The 18410-nt window shown below is 51.8% G+C and overlaps 1 protein-coding gene across 2 annotated transcripts in view; it reads right to left on the bottom strand.

The window, feature by feature from the left end:
• Positions 1 to 18410, bottom strand: part of LOC144113488 (T-box protein H15-like) — a 101917-nt gene that overhangs the window by 42242 nt on the left and 41265 nt on the right. For both annotated transcript variants that reach the window (XM_077646579.1, XM_077646580.1), the window contains exon 2: positions 470 to 920. In XM_077646579.1, the coding sequence (XP_077502705.1) occupies positions 470 to 920 (451 nt within the window). The remainder of the gene's footprint in view (positions 1 to 469; positions 921 to 18410) is intronic.

Raw genomic sequence — 18410 nt, 5'->3', positions numbered from 1 at the left:
GTCCTACTGCCACTTAAGTTACCGGAGTAAAGTATACAGTTGTCATTTAAAGAGAGCCTCTAACTCCTACTCCTTCTGCGCGGCTGCCATTAGCGCCTGCGATGGTTTTCGTTAGCCGTATGACGATGGCGTTAGACATCACTGCATGCTTTGTTAAGCACCGGGCGCATAGTCCGCTAAGCGCGCCGAGTGCCGCTCTGTCACGCGGTGGTCCCAGTTAAGTCACGGCATTCAGTGTGAACCCCTGTCGTTAGTCGTCGGTTGCCGACACGTGACGTGACCACCGCGGCTCACCGGTATAAACACGAAAGAGGCCCTTTTGAGGCGTCAGGAACAAAACTGGCGACCATGGGAACCGAACGGATTTTGCGCGAACACTTCGTCAGCGTTGCTTGTTAGACGCCATTACGCACGCACTCGACGAGGGTGCCCGTGCGCAGGCTCAAAACAGGCAGGAGCTTCCGCTCACCTTCCTGTCTTGGTGATAATCATCTCGGTGCCGAGCTCGTGGAACTTCTCCCACAGGTCTTTGGTCTCGAGGTGCGCGTCGGCGTTCCTCAGCTCGTCGCAGTTGCAGCGCGGCAGGATCTGCGGGTTCTCGACTCGCGCCGAGCCCTTGGAGGGGCCCTCGCGCTGCTTGCCACCGGGCCGCGGCGCAGCCGGGGTGCTGCCGCCGGACTCGCCGCCAGGCTCGCTGTCGGAGCGGCGCGCAGCGGGGGCGAAGTCGCCGGGCGCGTCCGGCAGCTCGTCGTCGGCCAGCGACGAGACGCTCGACGGCGGCGACGACTCGAGCCGCGCCGCCGCCGAGCCCGGGCCGAAGCGACCCAGGAACTGCAGGCCGGGTGCCCCAGTCTCCGGAGAGGACGCCGCACGCCTTTGGGAGCGAAGCAGCAGCGGACTGCTAGGCTCGCACAGCTTGTCTGCGAACGGGACGAAACCACTTTCAAGAACAGAAATATGCCGGCAAACGGTGACTGCGGTAACAGTCGATGCACGCAGCTAGGTAAATGCATGGCGAGTGCAAGCATGCAGTATAGAAGCAGCGGTGTGTGGTTTGAGCATTTGCCCCGTATGCGGGAGGGGCGCGGTTCGGTCCCCAGTGTCTCCATGGACACCCACCGGTTTTCTAACGGGTACGTGCACGCTTTCCCCAGGCCTGGTGCTCGGCTTCTTTGTGAGCAAATGCTTGGGAAAATTGATCTTTGACCCAAACTCGCGCACACTAAACACGTGCCAGTCATGGCGCTATTTGACCAAGCTGCCATTTTGCCGTTAAAATTCAAGTCATTGTCATCATCAAGTATAAGCAGTCGGCTGGGCAGTTTGGTGTAGCTGTTGACATATACGACTGTTTCCTTCGTCTCGCTTATTAAATGTCGTTGCAGCCAATCGGTTGCAATCAAATCACTCAATACTGGAAGACTAAGTGACGGCCCCAAAGGTTGCCAGACTCCGACTGTAGAATGTGTCAGCAACACGGTGACCATACTTATCGCATCCGAGTTCCACGGGACTCTCGGCGCAGATTCCGCGTGCCATGCTGTTTACTATATGCGCGTCGCCTGACTCTTCTTTTCTTTCCTTAGTCAGACATTTAGTCACGTGGCATGTAGCATAATGGGCGACGGAACGCGCGGGCAAAGCACGGAGAGGAAACACAAATAACGAATGTGACTCAAGGCATGACCATCGCAGGTTGTGAGAGTCGGAACCTTTCAAAACATTGCGAGGACTCGCACTATCGAACCAGGGAAGAGTAGTTTCCGACGATGTGGGTCATTTGCAGCGGTCAGCGCTTATTTCGCAACTTTGACATGCGCACGAGAAATGGAACGTATACCACTGAATTCCGACTGCAACTGAGTAATTAGCGACGGCGCGGGATGAAAAAAAAAACGGCAATCACTGCGCCGTTTTATTCTGAAAATTTGAAACCTTCAGTCCTGCTCTACACTTCCGTGCCGGCGTAATCTGGCTGTGCCTGGACAATTCAGCGTGAACGAATGCTGAACACACCAAGGGATCATCGTTCACGTATCACTGTATGCCGCGTTTATTTGCGACACGTAGTCGACGAGTCAACAGCGTGCTCTTCCGCCTGTCTTCGTATGCAGCTGCACAGCGGTTTCTGACCGTTGCGATTAATGTGAAGGTTTAGAGGCTAATAAAGCATGCTAGTAAACCTCACCATGCCAGCCATGTGGTCAGAACTGTCATTATGCAGCAGACTTCAAGTAAACATGTAACAGGCCAATTACACGAAACTTGTGGGTTTCTCAGTAGGCACAGGCCACTACCCACCGCGGGTTCGAGCATCGCGCGAGCCAAGGGCCCCGATCAGCCGTCACCACACGCACCCTGGGGCACCGCTGCGGCGGCGTTCAACCTCTGCAGAGAGGAGAGCGGCTCGCCGCAAGAAACAGGCCTCCAAGTTCACAAAGGAGACGTTTATTGACGCCGTCCTCCAGCGGTACACACACACACTCAACAGTCACCCCGTCCCGGGGCGCGCTCAGAGCAAGGCTCCGGTGCGCGCTCGGGGCAACAAGAGAAATGCGCGCCGCTAGCACGCCGCTGCAGGAGATTGTCCCCGCGGCAGTGCTGTGATCTCTCTCGTGTCGGCCGATGGGCCGTTTGCGAGAGAGAGTGGGCAGTCAACGCAAGGTGCGCCTTTCAGAGGTCGTTGGACCCTTGGACAGGCTCGAGCCGCGGCGGATCAAGGACCCACGCTGGCGAGCTCGAGTATGAACTGGTCCGAACGGCAGAGGCCGGCCCGGACGAACAGTAACGTACGCACCTTACGCTGTCTCGGAGGGTTCTCCCTCTCTGGGCCCCGCTCGGAAGGTCAGGCGACCACCCCAAACGGGTCCCGAATTCCCGCCAAAAGTCACCAATGGCAAAGGCCCTTGGGAAGCCGGGGGCGGAGCTGCGGCCGAATGACAGCGATTAGCCACCAGCCGTCTCTCCGCCGCCCGAGGCGGGAGAAAGGGAAAAAGAGCGACGCGGGATGCCGCGCAGACGCCACGGCGGGAATCTAGCAGGCTTCCCACAAACTTCACTACGCCAGCGCTGCCGTGGAGGATGTAGGTAGTTGTAGTCCTTGGTGGAGCTGCATGGTAACCATGCTTGAAAAAGGAGTTTGTGTGTGATGTGCGATGTCAGTGCACGTTAAAGATTCCCAGGTGGTCGAAATTATTCCGGAGCCCTCCACTACGGCACCCCTTTCTTCCTTTCTTCTTTCACTCCCTCCCTTATCCCTTCCCTAACGGCGCGGTTCAGGTGTCCAACGATATATGAGACAGATACTGCGCCATTTCCTTTCCCCCAAAACCAATTATTATTATTAAGAGAGGAAAGGTGTAGTAGCACACGCAACTCTACAACCTCCAAGTTGCGCGGTACAATTTGTTTTCGCACCAAAGTTTACAGAGCCCCGCCGCGGTGGCTCAGTGGTTAGGGCGCTCGACTACTGACCCGGAGTTCCCGGGTTCGAACCCGACCGTGGCGGCTGCGTTTTTATGGAGGAAAAACGCTATGGCGCCCGTGTGCTGTGCGATGTCAGTGCACGTTAAAGATCCCCAGGTGGTCGAAATTATTCCGGAGCCCTCCACTACGGCACCTCCTTCTTCCTTTCTTCTTTCACTCCTTCTCTTATCCCTTCCCTAACGGCGCGGTTCAGGTGTCCAACAATATATGAAACAGATACTGCGCTATTTCCTTTCCCCAAAAACCAATTATTATTATTAAGTTTACACAGAAGTGCGCGCCCGCCGCGTTGTCTCAGTGGCTTCAGCGTATGGCTGCTGATCTCAAGGTCGTGTTTTATCTGATCCCGGCCGCGGTGGCCGTATACTTCGATGCAGGAGAAATACAAAAACGCCTGTGTGCTGCGCGATGTCGGCGCAGGTTGAAGGGACCCTGAAACACCTTCTGAGTAGAGTACGTAAACTCGCTCAGCCACTACAATATGTTGTCCTGAGCACTTGAGCCAAATAATACACTTATACACACCGCAGAGAATTCGCACTCGCACTCGAAAGTTGGCGAGCCCTTTATGGCGGCTTTTTGAAACTTTCGCTCTCCTCGTGTCGTGCGTCTGTGTATATGGCTATTGGTATAGGTGACGTATGCGTCAGTTAATATATGGCTATTTGTTAGGCACTTTCAGACGTCACGCAGGTATACCATGGCCGCGGAAAGTCAACCGCGTCGCTCTGGTGTGTCAGGAGGTACCCCCCCCCCCGTAGAATTCCAGCGCGCGTCGGCAGCCGGCGATGGGGCCGAATGGATGGGGCCGGCGGAGGAGTGCCGACCTTTGACCGTGCAAAAAGTGACGAGTCGAGAGTGAAAGGCTAGAAGACGCTGAAATTCAAATTTTGACGACAGATAACTCGGCCTTTAACAAACGCATTATAAAAATTCATGCTGGAGGATATTTGTGAAGCGGCGTCCTTTAACATTTCAGCCATACCGCAACTTTATTGATGAGCCCCTTTCAGAACCCCTTTAAAGAACCTAAGGTGGTCGAAATTATTCCGGAGCCCTCCACTACGGCGTCCCTCTTAGCCCATGTCGTGCTTTGGGGCATAAAACCCCATAGTTTTCAACTCAGAAGATATATGCATGCATTTCTAATGAATCTTAAATTTCAACTAAATGATTTACGTCTCGTGTCTAAGTGTCTATATGTAGCTATCGAAGAGAAGTAGGGTATATCTAAAATCTATAGCGTTCGCAGTCGCAAAAAATGCAACCGAGTGCGCCAGGAAAAACACACACGGGCGAAACCCTTCTTTACATTCCACAATGTGGCTGGTTTGGTTAATGGTTTATGGGCGGTTAACGTCCCAAAATGACTCAGGCTATGAGGGGCGCCGTAGTGAAGGGCTCCGGATAATTTCGACCACCTGGTGTTATTTAACGTGCCCTGGCATCGCACAGTACACGGGCCTCTAGAATTTCGCCTCCATCGAAATTCGACCGCCGCGGCCGGGATCGAACCCGCGTCTTTCGGGCCAGCAGCCGAGCGCCGTAAACCTCGGCGGCCCCACAATGCGGCTGGATTGGTTGCCTGCCTCAAGGTTACCTGCCGAGCGTATACTGAACGCCTAGTTCCGGCAGCGCTCAACAGATGGCACAGCGTCCGTGCAGCGAAGAAAAAAATCGCCAGACGCACCCAGATCAAGAATGCATTTCTGTCATACAAACCGACCGGCTGAAGTACTTGAGCGGAAATGTATACGGTATCAGCACCGGGCAACTGGGTCGCCAGGAAGCGCCCTTCTTTTTCCGGGTAAAACCCGCTTTTACCTGATTCTTGCACCTTGAACCCATTTCTGAAAAATTCGGTTATTCTCCCCTAAAATGCCCCTTCTAGAGAACACAAAAGGGCAAGGGAACGAGTTGCTCGCGAAGATATACGCACAGTATATGAAAGGTCATAGAGAACGTACGTTTTCCTGAACAAAGTCGAATACACCAAGCGAAATTGTGCGGATATTCTGTGCTTATTCCAGGGGAGTGTTCGTTCAACTGATGACCTTAAACCTCTTTCAGCGCTTTTTATTCATGACGTGGCTTAATATGGGGACATGTTGAAAAGTAACTTTCAGAAGCGGGAGCCCACTAAACGGGTTCTGACCAGTCATTCATTCGGCATCATCTATCAAGCGCTATCCACGCCAACGACGTCGTGCTGCAGGGCTTTTTAAAATGGACTCTGTCATGTTTAATCACTGTTTTCGCTGTGTGCAAGGCAGGCAGCTCTTGAATGCACGCGAAGTGCTATGTAGGAAAATGACAGTTTATGCGACGAAATATTTGTAATAGGTGAGAAAAACATCTAATTTGGTGAACAGTTTTTTTCCGTGCCACCCGTCATTTCCATATGTTTGTGAAATATTGAGCAAACATATAGCATTTTCTGTCCGGCACAGAAGAGAGAGCTTAAAAGTGAATTGCCTTATTGCCTTTAGCTGCAAAAGAAAGGACCCGTAAAAGCCCGAGTTATGGGATTTTTTTGCTCAATAACCCGATTTGTACACGAATTCGAACAAGAAAATTTCGCCCAATTTTTACCCTCCGAATTTTGGACAAAAAAAAACCCCAGAAAACGGAGGGCCTAGGTATATACGAAAAATTTGTTCAAAGGCCCACACATAACGCACAGTTTTGTTAGCGACTGTGGAACGTATCGTGCGTAACGGCAGCTGGATCTCAGACAGTCGGCATAATACTCCACTTTGGAGCGAACCGCCGAGGTGGTTCAGTGGCTGTGGCGTTCGGCTGCTTAGTCCAAGGTCGCGGGATCGAATCTCGACCGCAGCGGCCGCATTTTGGTGTACGCAAGATGCAAAAACACTCGCGTGCTTTGCGATGCCAGTGGACGTGAGGGAACCCTTGCTGCGGGTCAAAATGAAAACTCAGCCGCCGCCCACTACTGCTTCTCTCGTACAGCACGCGTGTTCCGTTATGGGGCGTCAGAAACTTGCACCCCACATGCCACACCATTCCACCGTGAAGCTGCATGGTATAATCACTGGCGGAAGAAGGACTCCACTATGAAAAGTTGATGTGTTAACGGCTGCGGTAACAGCGCCGCTCAAACTCATGCGCCGCGCCACTTGCACCATGCATAACGGCGTGGACGTTTTCAACGTGACATCTTCAATCAAGGGAAGATTGAATATTCGGATTTTAACGCTAAACGATGTTCTCAGAAACGACAGTGTCATTGCATACCTAATGCAAGCGTCTATAATTAATGAATGAATAAATTTCTTCCGGATATGCCACGAGGCAGAGGCATCAACTAACTATGACACCGCTCCGTGTAAAAAATAATTGTTTTGAATATTCTTTTTTTCCCCAGGACAGTAACAGACTGGAATAACTTAAATAATACGCCAGTGACTCAACTTCCCTTTCTTTGTTTACCGCCAGTCTCTGCTGACAGCGCAAAAGCTTTTTCGCAGTGCATTTTTTTGCCTATATATATATATATTTTCTTTAAGCAATTTATTAATCTAAGAATTATTATCCTACTGATAAGCATAACACATTAAAAAAAAAAAAAATTAACGTTCCCCTATGCACCTTGGTTTCGGTGACTGTTGGCTCCCTTCATAAATTTGTCAAACGGGCCCCTCATTTCCTTTAACTTGTCTGCTGATAGCTTAACGAGGGTCTCGGTTCTGGCAGTCTTAATGCCAAAAGGTAGCATAAGAGGGCTCTCGCACAGTTTCCGCCCTCGCCGTTAGATGACGTTCTACGTCACGCTCGCGGTATTACAGGACGTGCTACGTCCACCGCTATGGTCGAGGGTGGCGCTGGTGAACACTCTCAAGGCTCGCTTACACCTAGTAAACATAAATACCCACGAGAGCAGCAGATTGGACAGCCGTCGCCGTAGCTCAGTTGGTAAGAGCACCGGACGCGTTATTCGGAGGTCGTGGGTTCGGATCCCACCGGCGGCATAGTTGTTTTTTCTGCTGCTTTATAAGTAATTTTCTTTAAGCAATTTATTAATCTAAGAATTATTATCCTACTCATAAGCATAACACATTAAAAAAAAAAAAATTAACGTTCCCCTATGCACCTTGGTTTCGGTGACTGTTGGCTCCCTTCATAAATTTGTCAAACGGGCCCCTCATTTCCTTTAACTTGTCTGCTGATATATATATATATATATATATATATATATATATATATATATATATATATTTGCAGCACATTGCGTTAAAAAATGACGCTTGTAGTGACCTGGCAATGTACTTTTGTCTTCACCTTGTTCTGTCTCCAGCGATTATTTTCGTGCTGTGTTATATTCCCCCCGTGCTAAAATCCCTTGTGGATTTCAATATCTGTAAGTAAAAATAACAATAAATAATTATATCCATAAAAGGACGGCCTGAAGACGTTGTAGGAGGGGTAAAGCATCGTTTAACTGTTTATCTTATTCACTTACAACAAGTGGTCGGAAGATGCGTCAAGTTTTACAGAAAACTTCACACCTTGTAAGTTAGACCTTTGGTCGTTTCTTATATAGGCTCAAGAAGAAAAAGAAAAGAAATTCGGGCTGCACCAAGCCCCGATCTTTCTTTTGCTTTTAATCAAGATTGATCGTGAGCGAAGTAACTCTGTTTTAACGAAGTTGCATTTTTTTTTTTACCGGGAGAATTAATTTTCCTGACGTACATATCACTATGTACTTGGCCCATCAGGTTGGCAGGTTTTTAGAGCAGACGGCCGCGGAAGCGCGCTCACGCACAAAAACGTCTCTCGAGGAAAGTCTCGAACTGCGCGCACACTTTATTTATGGGGCCGCAGTCGCACGAAGCCGGGCGAGCGCGTGTGTCTGTTCGGGTGCAGAGTGTCGATTTCGGCTGGCTCGCTCGCTCAGCAAGTGGCACGCGAAATTCAACATCACGAGGCTGCTTAGCGAGAGTTCATTTCCAACGGCGCGCTTCGATTATTCCAGAAGAGCTCCTCCCAACTTCCCGATATGCCTCCGGCGGCGAAGCCACACAGGATCTCCCTTCCTTCGACGAGCACTGCTCGCGTATAATTCACCCGAGCGATTAACGACAGGTCGACGGCGCTCGCGAACTTCCAGACGAGCCGAGCGGCCCAGTCGTATGCGCGCTCGCTCGCCAACAATCGTCTGATCAGTTCCACTGACGGCGGTTATTAATGGACGCCGAGGAGTTTGTTATTCGCTACCCGCTCTCTATATCGACAGAGAGCGCGGGCCGTCTGTCATGATTCAGACATGATTGGACAGTTGTTCGGCCGAGCTTCGAGACGGTGCACTCCGAAAGCGTCGTCGTTTTGCGCGCTCTGCGCCGCTGCCGCTGGCTTGGATCGATAATTTATGTTTCGTTTGGAGCTCCAATCTGACAAGCCGGCTACACGGGGCGACGCTTGGCAACACGTCGCGGCGCTCGCTGTTGTGCTTTCGCGTATAGGCTCAATGCGCAGCCGTCAACGCGCGGCCAGCTCTCCTCCGCAGCCAGCCACACCGCTCCTCCGTTCGACCCGGCAATTGGCAGTGCCGACGCAAACACGTCGCGCATTAGCGCGGCGATGGGCTCGCCGTTGAGATGCGAGGCATACCAGCGTATCCGCCGTGTAAGCAGCGTCACTTTGGCACGCAAATGGCCTCGTATAGGGCGCGCATTACGGGAGTCGAACACTCGCGGCGCGGTCCAAGAAGAGAGAGGGAAAGCGCGAAAACGGGAACAGCGGCAACGAAACGAGCTGCAAGGAACTAAATGAATCCCGGGCGCGAACAGAAAAGCTCGGCGCAGAAAATGACACGGCGGCCAACGGCGGCGTCGGAGCGCCTCGCCGTTGGCAGCAGCCATTGGGCGCGGTACGAGCGCTGGGCTATGTCTCGGGGGAATTAAACGTTCCCTGATAGCGTTTGCACGGCCGTCCCCCGCGCGGGGAGGGGGGAGAGAGCCTCGGCGGCTTTGAAATTTAATAATGCCAGACCGCGCGCGTTTTCAGCGAACGGCGGAATCAATCGGCCAAAAATCGGATTACCAACGGCAGAGTGCGACTGCAGAAGAGAGGCGCGCTTTCGACGCTTCTCGCGAAGGGGGCGCGAAGGGGGCCGCCCCTGCAGCCGCATAAAACAGGTCCGTTTACAGACCATCAGGGTAAAGTGATACGCTGATGGGGATCATCCCGCGCCGCTCCTCTTCTTTGCTGCTCTCGCGGGCGCGCTCCCAAAATTAGGTTAGCCCGCGCGATATGTCCGGGCCCTTGTGTAATATACAGGCGTAGACGTGATAGTGAAATCTCGGAAGGCGCGAAGGGGTTGAACCGCGTCGGGGCGCCCCGGGCGCTGCAGGCGCGCTGCTCTTGTTCGGCGCGCCGATTACGCCGCTGCGGTCCCGCGGCACTCCGAAAAATGAGCGCCGGGCGCCTGCGGCCGTATCGCGGCGCCGCTTCCTGGCCCGGGGGGCGGCAGACGGCCACCCGCCGCAGGAGATACCTTTCCACCAGAGCGGCGGTGCAACAGGGCGGCTGTACCTGCTTCTCCGCTCACTTTAATTGAAGTGCCGGCCAATTTGCGCGCCTTGCGGGGGCGCGCTTTTGTGACCGCTTTTGCAATCGAGCTAGCGCGGGACGGTGCTCTGGGCACCAGTTCACGAAGTCGTTGATACGACCGGCACAGAGGTAGCGACATGACTGAGGCCCATCTCGGCCGCCGACAATGGTGAGAGGGCGCGTCAGCGCTGCCAAAACCCGACACATCGCCCGCGGTCTACCCTCGGCCTTGCGTTTTTTCTTTTTTCAATTCGGCGATGACGGACGTAAGGCGAGAAACCCGAAGAAATTTGCGAAGCTCTGCACAGGTCTACGCTGCCTGTTATAACATATAATAGCGATAGAGCAACCTTCGGTTCTATTGTGCACTCAGGTTCGAGTTTCCTCGTATGTCATTAGATGGGTATCTCTCAAGCTTATCAAGAACCGCAACACTTCCACGGTTTTCACGGCAGTGCACGAAACGGCCTGCCGTCCCAGGGGAGTGGAGTGCGTTCGATTCGAGAGAAGGCGCTGCGGGCAGCTCTTGGCTGCTCAAGGCAAATTTACAGCTGGCTGCAATATACGACATCAAACAGCACGGCAGAGAATGAAGCACTGGCGAGGTATATTCCGCGCATTTGGAACCACGGAGATGTCGCTCGTCGGCACGAAAGCAATTTGTAACATGACACATGACCTCGGATGATTTTTGGTTTATAGTCTTTTTTAGTGACACCAAGCACAGTACAGTGCACAATCTAAACCCCGTCCTCTGTTCCTCATTAGGGTCTTGGTCACAGTGCATTACGTGCTCGAGCTGTGCTGTGCACGAATTCTGCATTTGTTACCGTTGCCTGAAGAATGTTTCTCTGTACAGACGCATTTGCACTGGCTACACGTACGTGACGCAGGTTTATTACTCATGAATAAAAAGGAAACCAAATTTGTGGTCATTGTGAGGACGTAACTGCCGCAAGGTGCAATTCATAATCACGCAGAAAACTCAGACACATGCATGCAGAAAGCATTTCTAAGGCTTTTATTAGGTAAACACAACTTTACGCTTTAACTTGCGCCTTGGAGGGGAAGCAGATATAAGCCCCTCTCTCGTTTACAGGTTTTCAAGAGACACAAAAGTTTCAAACCCACTACACCGTGACATTTCTAAAAGGCTGAACACAAAATAAGGGACACTTCAACTTGTGTTTGGCGCATGACGGCCTTATGGCGACGACTTATGCGCCAACAAACTTAACGTGTGACCAACTTGTGTTCTTCAATACCCAAGGTGAAGGCTCGAAGACGTGTTTTAGCCCCACCGTACAGAATGTCGGACATCCTGTATGCGTTTTGCCAGACTCGACGCATCCCCACGCATTTACCATAACACGCAGCGGATCTTCACTTTCACTGTTTTCAAATCACTTCACTCTAAAAGCATTTCTCTTCCGTGCCATCTTGCTATCCGAAATGCAGTGAACGCATATTTAACGGTACGATTAACAGCTGGGCGCCCAACCCCAGCTGTGGTGTGCAAAGTGTTGTGCGCGTGTGTTTTTATTTTTATTTTTTCTTTCTTGGCTCTACATGCGCACAACCTGGAAAACTTTATTGTTACCCTTTGTAAATAGTGTATATATGACCACTCCCTATGTCATTTCTTGCTGTCCCCTCACCTCTTTCATTTCACTTCTTCATAGTGCCTGCTATCCTTTATTTCCGCAGCCCCAGCTCAGGTGCCGCCGCCAAAGTGATGGCAGATGCCGGGGTTAGCCGAATTCTTTTAACTTCCATTTTTATTATTATTCTTTAATAAAAACTTACTACTACTACTTTAACTGAGTAATCCACACAGTAAGGTGGCCGCTATGTAGTGTACGCCGGCCGTAGAGCGGGCATTTTGAGCCAGCTGAACCCCGAGGAGCCGCCCGCGGAATATCAGGTGGCCACTGCGGCCCTGCAGTGAGCAGCAATGGACAACGGTGGCAAAGCACAGATCGCAACTATAAACTCGCTGTCGTACACGAGCAACGTATTCAAGCATACAAATATCGCCTAGGATTGTATGCATGTGAAGAACTCCTTCATGTTTGTGGCATACGAGATCATGGGCGCGCTGATGCGGTACGCAGAAAGCGCCGACACTGGGCGCAGCGCGTGCCGCTTGTTCCGGTGGCGTTTTGAGTTCCCCGGCGCAACGACCCGTCGTTATCCCTGTCGGATATTCTTCGTTGCGATAAGAATGCTGATGCAGCTGGGATTCTTGCCCCGTCGATGAACAGTATAGCGAGACGCGGGTTGTCAGCCTGCACGTTGCAGAACAGGACGCCAAGAGCTGAACTTTCTGCCAAACCCGACGTCGACGCTAACGACGCTAGTGGAGCCCTCTGCGACGCCGCGGCGGTAACGGAGATCCGCACGGCGCACCTGAATCAGGCTTGCGCGGCTGAAGACAGCAGGCAAAAAAAAGAGAGAGGAGGAAAGGAAGAAAGAACTAGCGCACATCGCGCCGCCATTTCGCGCTCAGATGTGCAAACTGAGCGCAAAGAAAAGCGCCGGCGATGCTGCGGAGCACGGCCGAGCAGCAAGCAACCAGAGAGGGCGCGCACGCGTCAGAGCGTCGACGGGGGCGCCTTGAACACGCTTGGCCGCCGCCCTCCCCCCAACCGCAACCGCGGCGCTCGAGCCGGCGTGGTTTTGTTGTGCTAATCGCGGACCCTCCCCTTTCCGCCAGCGTACCCGCCACTCTTTCCTTTTTTTTTTTCTTTTTCCGCGCGCGATTTTCTGCTGGATAATTCACTTGCCGCCTTATTTCGCACATTTTATCCATAAAAAGTGCGTGTCTGTGTGCGCGGCGGCAGCTGCCGAAAACTCCGCTTGAAGCGAAAACTCCGCTTGAAACGAAGCTAAACCCGCCGCGGTGGCTCAATGGTTAGGGCGCTCGGCTACTGATCCGGAGTTTACGGGTTCGAAACCGACCGCGGTGGCTGCGTTTCGATGGAGGCAAAACGCCAAGGCGCCCGTGTGCTGTGCGATGTCAGTGCACGCTGTCCGGAGCCCTCCACTACGGCACCTTTTTCTTCCTTTCTTCTTTCACTCCCTCCTTTATCCCTTCCCTTACGGGGCGGTTCAGGTGCCCAACGATATATGAGGCAGATACCGCGACATTTCCTTTCCCCAAAAAACCTATTATTAATTAAACGAAGCTAAGGCTTCGACGGTTTTGCCTCAGCGGCGGGCATCGAGGCAGCCTATAGTGTAGAACAAGACTGCTCTCTGGCTTGTGATCTTGCCGATTGCCTTTGCAGCAGCCAGAATAGTTGCCGTTCGCATACGCAGGGACTAAAATGAACCTTGGTATGCAGATGCTTCATCTCAGCATGCACTAACACCCTGTTCTTCGGACCTCTGTTTCTCAAAGTGCGTTGGAGCCGTACAGCGGCGGAGATTGTACTCCTGGAGGATGTAGCCGGCAGTATAGGAGGCTCGAAAAAAAAAAAAAGGAAGTACATGACCGATGCATCTTGCCAGTACTCGCTAGTGAGGTAGGTGCTATCAGTATTAAAAAGAACAAAAAGGCTAGAAAGCGGACGAAAACCCCACACCGAACGATGGAAAGGAAAATGGCACTTATGACATTAAGAGAGGAAAGAAAACAGTGTGCGAGGGATATTTCAGTAACGCGAGCTTTTGAACGGCTTAATAATAATAATAATTGGTTTTTTGGGGAAAGGAAATGGCGCAGTATCTGTCTCATATATCGTTGGACACGCGACGTTGGACACCGCGCCGTAAGGGAAGGGATAACGGAGGGGGTGAAGGAAGAAAGGAAGAGAGAGATGCCGTAGTGGAGGGCTCCGGAATAATTTCGACCACCTGGGGATCTTTAACGTGCACTGACATCGCACAGCACACGGGCGCCTTAGCGTTTTTCCTCCATAAAAACTCAGCCGCCGCGGTCGGGTTCGAACCCGGGAACTCCGGATCAGTAGTCGAGCGCCCTAACCACTGAGCCACCGCGGCGGGGCGGCTTGGGCTGATACTTCAGGCATAACTGCACCACGTTCATTCTATGAAGCACTCGTCCGCGGTGCGTGCGTGCGTGTGTGCTGATGATTATGGATTTTTATGGCGCAAGGGCATGTATGGCCAAAGAGCGCCATGGAACAAGGTTATTTTTCGTCTACTCAAGGTGGGATCAAAGACCCATTTTCCAAGCATATCAGCCCTTACTAGCCGAGCACCAGACGAGGGGAAAGCTTGTACCCGTTGTATCACTGGTGGGTACCCCGCACCTCCCGCATGCGAGGCGGATGCTCGAACCACTCGGCCACCGCTGCGGTGCTATGTGTGTGTGTGTCTTCGTTATGTGAATGTGGTTATTGCGCTAGTTATATACCAGGTGTTTCAGCGAAGGTGAACCAGAATTTTTATAAATAGGCTTTTCGAGGTATGAAGGGCTTTTTTTTTTTTGCGGCACAATAATACCTGCTTTGGAGATATTATAAAACAGGTGAATAAATTTTGCAACTTATCCGCTTAACTAATTTCTGATAACTAACGTTTTAACTATCACAGATAGGCAATTGGTTGCAATTAGAGATATGGAGCCGGTCGTTAGTAATAGCCACATCAGTTTTTAGAATTTCGAAAACGCGATTATTCTCGCCGCTGTGGCTCGACAAAATTTGGCTGCATCGTGCGAAAATACATGCGCTTTCGAAAGCATGCAGGCAAAGCAACCCCTCCAGTGCACGTAACTAGTCCTAAAAGCCAAATTTAAAAGGTTAATTATCAGAAATTAGTTAAGCGGCTAATTAGTTAACATTATTTAGCTTTCTTCTTATGTCCGCAGACGCATAAGCCGCCTTCATACCTGAAAGAGCCTATTTTCAAAAATTTGGGATCACCTTCGCTGAAACACTTGGTATAGTGGGATATTTTAGTTGGAGTGTATAAGGCAAAAAAAAAAAAATGCGAATGGCCAGGGCATGCACTGCGTAGATCTGACGACCGTTGCTCTATAAGAGAAGGGGTGAGTGGGATGGAATGGTCAGTTCGGAGAATTTGCTGGAATAACGAGGCCGCGGCAGGTGAAGGCAGGACAACTGAAGGTCATCGGGAGTCCTGCAATGGACTCAACTCGAATGGTGATCATTACAACAACGGTGATGATGATGATGTCATATGACGACTATGGGAATGCAACTGCTTTAGTTTTGCATAGTTTAAACAGCGTTCCGCCTTTTGCTAGTCCATTCGTTCATTTTCTGCTGTGAGATCAAACATTGTACGAATTACAGCTGTTATCTTGTAGACTCTTCGGGCACGGAACAGGAATTTCGTAGTGTTTCGCCGCTAGTATTTAAATAGGATTAGTCGTTGTGGGCTGTCAGCTATGTATTGCACCGTAATTTGTTATATTGCCTGAAACGTATTGCAGTTATAGATGGGACAAAGTAAATTGCAGCCTGTCAGCGTCGCTCTGTATGCAAATTTCGAGCGAAAATATTCGCCCGGTGGCTACAAACAGAGGAGACTCAGTTAGGAACGACCAGGAGTCATGTGTTGTGTGCACGCTATGTATGTGAGCTGTCGGGCGCCCTGGGCGTTCTTTCGTCAAACGCGACCCATGGCTGCGATCTGAGAGAGAGAGAGAAAAAAAAGAGAAGCCGGAATTTGAGGGCCGATAGATTTACTGCGCGTGCATAACGAACGGCTCGCCAGGGGCTGTGTCCAGAGCCGGCCTCGCGGAATTCCGCCGCGCTGCTATTCCCAGCAGTCGGCGCGAAATGTTCAGCGCTCGAGGAGATGTCTCCGAAAACCCTTTTCGACGCTCAGGGCAAGCTGCTGAATCGGGAGGTCGAAATTACAGGTCGCGCGAGGCGGCCGCTTCTGCCAGGCCGCCCTGTAATTTGGTCGCCTCTCATATCTCAGCCGCACGTCCCGCAAAACGGCAGCTTTGCGACGCTCCACTGAGCGCCGTTCGAACGAAAAATGGGCGCCCAAATGGAAAAGGAGGATTCCCACGATCCGCGCGACGTTGTCACTCAGGGCCTGACAAGCCGTGGAATCGGCGCTGGCCGGCGCGACTTCGCCCAGTGTCGCGCGCGGTGCTCGCCGAAGGGAATCCTTCGTGGGTGCGCGCCGCGAAATGCATGCGTGTCTGCGGAACGCGCAGAAGACGGTCGTCACGGGAATCTTTCCCAGTGCCCAGTGGCTCGTCTCTCGAGGAAAGTGCAGAACGCGTGCTTTTGCCAAAACGCTGCAATGTAAAACAATTGTATGCTTCGGGTCTAACCTCTCGAGATGCGGTTACATCGAGACGAGGCGGAAGCCGACACAGGACGCCGGCCGTGGGAACGGGGCGGCTGAAGGTTATCGGGATCACTGACCGCTATTTTGCTGGAAGAGGACCACAAGCCTCTCTCTTTATCTCCCTGGCTGTCTCGCCTAGCCCCCGCCCCCCCCCCCCCCCCCCCTCTGTTTTTTTTTTGTTCAATCCTGAACAAGTGTACAATTTCCAGTACACCTTGGTTGGGTTCTGAAATATTCTTACATAGCTCATGTGAAACTGATGGCTCTACCGGACTGCCACCAAGACTGCGGTCGCTCCGAAAATACTGCCTCCTTCTGATTCCTTGAAAACCGCAATTTCCTATTAAAAAATTGAACAACGCAACACCAGTTCATCACGGTACACAGTGACAGTTAAGCAGCTATTTTTTTTACATTGTCCCCATCATCGGCCGTGCACCTTTGTCAGCGACTAGCAACAGACTTTACGCCACGCTGGCGACAGTCCGTGTCAACCACTGCGCAATAACGCGCATGAATGGCATCGTTGCAGAAAAAAAAATGCTCAACGCTATCCCTTAATGCGGCGAATGTGAGCGCTATAACCGACTGCAATCCTGAGTCGATTTTATCGAATCACGTATTCCGAGATAGGACCTCGGGGCATTCGCGTTTCCGATCGGTCCTCACCCTTGTTCACCTTTCTCTATCATTAATAAATGTTTTCACCACCCTTGTTTTTCGCTCTCTTAACGCTGCAGGCCAAGAACGTGGCAGTGGACGGGCTGGCAGTAAACGCTCTTCGCAGACGCAGACTCCAGCCGGCGCGGGTCGCCTCACGTCCGAAGCGCTGCAGGCTTCTGCGCGATGCCTTTGCGCCCCAACCATGGCAGTGATTTCACCGCGACTGTACAGGAAAGCCGGTGCACTGAGTCTCTGAATTGGGTTCAAATGACCTGGCACGTTGGTAAGCCGCGCAACAGCGCGTCTGTCTGCGATGGGTCGTCAACGCCAGTGGCGTGCTTGCGATGCTCCATTGCGTCTCATTCCCACCTGTGATGGTGTTCACATGATAGCGGACGCGCTGGTGTAGACGCCGGCGTGAGCGTCGCGAAACCATGGAAGCTTGCCATTAAAAGCTAGAGCCCTAAGAAGTATTCCCCGCACTGAACCAGCGGATAACATAAGGTGCCAAATCCATATTATGTAGTCGGTGCGGTAAAACAGCCCAACGAAGGCTGGCAATGTTCTGCGTGGTCTTTAAACTGACGCAGGTTCTTGTGTTCATGGGCTGCTAGAGAAATGTCTTCATTGAATTCGGACCTTTCGTTTCGTTCAGAGCTGATAGTCTCTCCGGGTTCAAAGAAATCCAGAAGGATCATCCCATTCGTGTTTCCATAGAAAGAGGGCATCGTTTTCTTGCTGAAGGCTGTGGCTTGAACTTCTCTTATGGCGAATTCCCATGTCACCGCCACTGTTGCACGGTGGACAGCCGTTTTCACTCAGGCTGGCAGGGAACGCGTGTTCTTAGTGTTTCTATCAGCCCACACTACATACTTTATGTAGTCATGATAATGCCATCCGTGTGAGAATCAGAGGAGCCCCCTTAGCTGCATACAGAATTCTTCTGATTGCAATGCGCCGGCCGGGGCGATCACGACACACCATCGCATTCAATCTGTTCTTTTGCTGCGCTCTTGAGACGCGAGCGAATCCGAGAAGGCAGCGCGTGCCCTGGGCACGCAGCATGGCGACACATGCAAGCTGACACCGTCATGCATGCAACCTGTTCCACTCCATCGGGAACCTTTAATGCCCAATTAGGATATGACACATACTCCTCGTGTGAGCGTACAGATTCGTTATGTTTGAGTATGAATGTCTGCAGCCTGAAACCTCTGTGGGCAAATATTATGAGACGTGTCGTTGCGCATAATCATGTCTGTGAAGGTTCCTTGAAGAGGTTTTACCTCAGCAGCTTTTCCTGGCTTTACTGCGTTTAAAGCGTTAATTAAATGCGGTTAACTCTCATCCTCCGGCTGTCATAGCAGTGAACGTGCAGGGTAAAGCGCATG

Source organism: Amblyomma americanum, chromosome 1 (genome assembly GCF_052857255.1).
Source record: "Amblyomma americanum isolate KBUSLIRL-KWMA chromosome 1, ASM5285725v1, whole genome shotgun sequence".
Lineage (NCBI taxonomy): Eukaryota > Metazoa > Arthropoda > Arachnida > Ixodida > Ixodidae > Amblyomma > Amblyomma americanum.
This window is presented reverse-complemented; position numbering and strand designations above follow the sequence as displayed.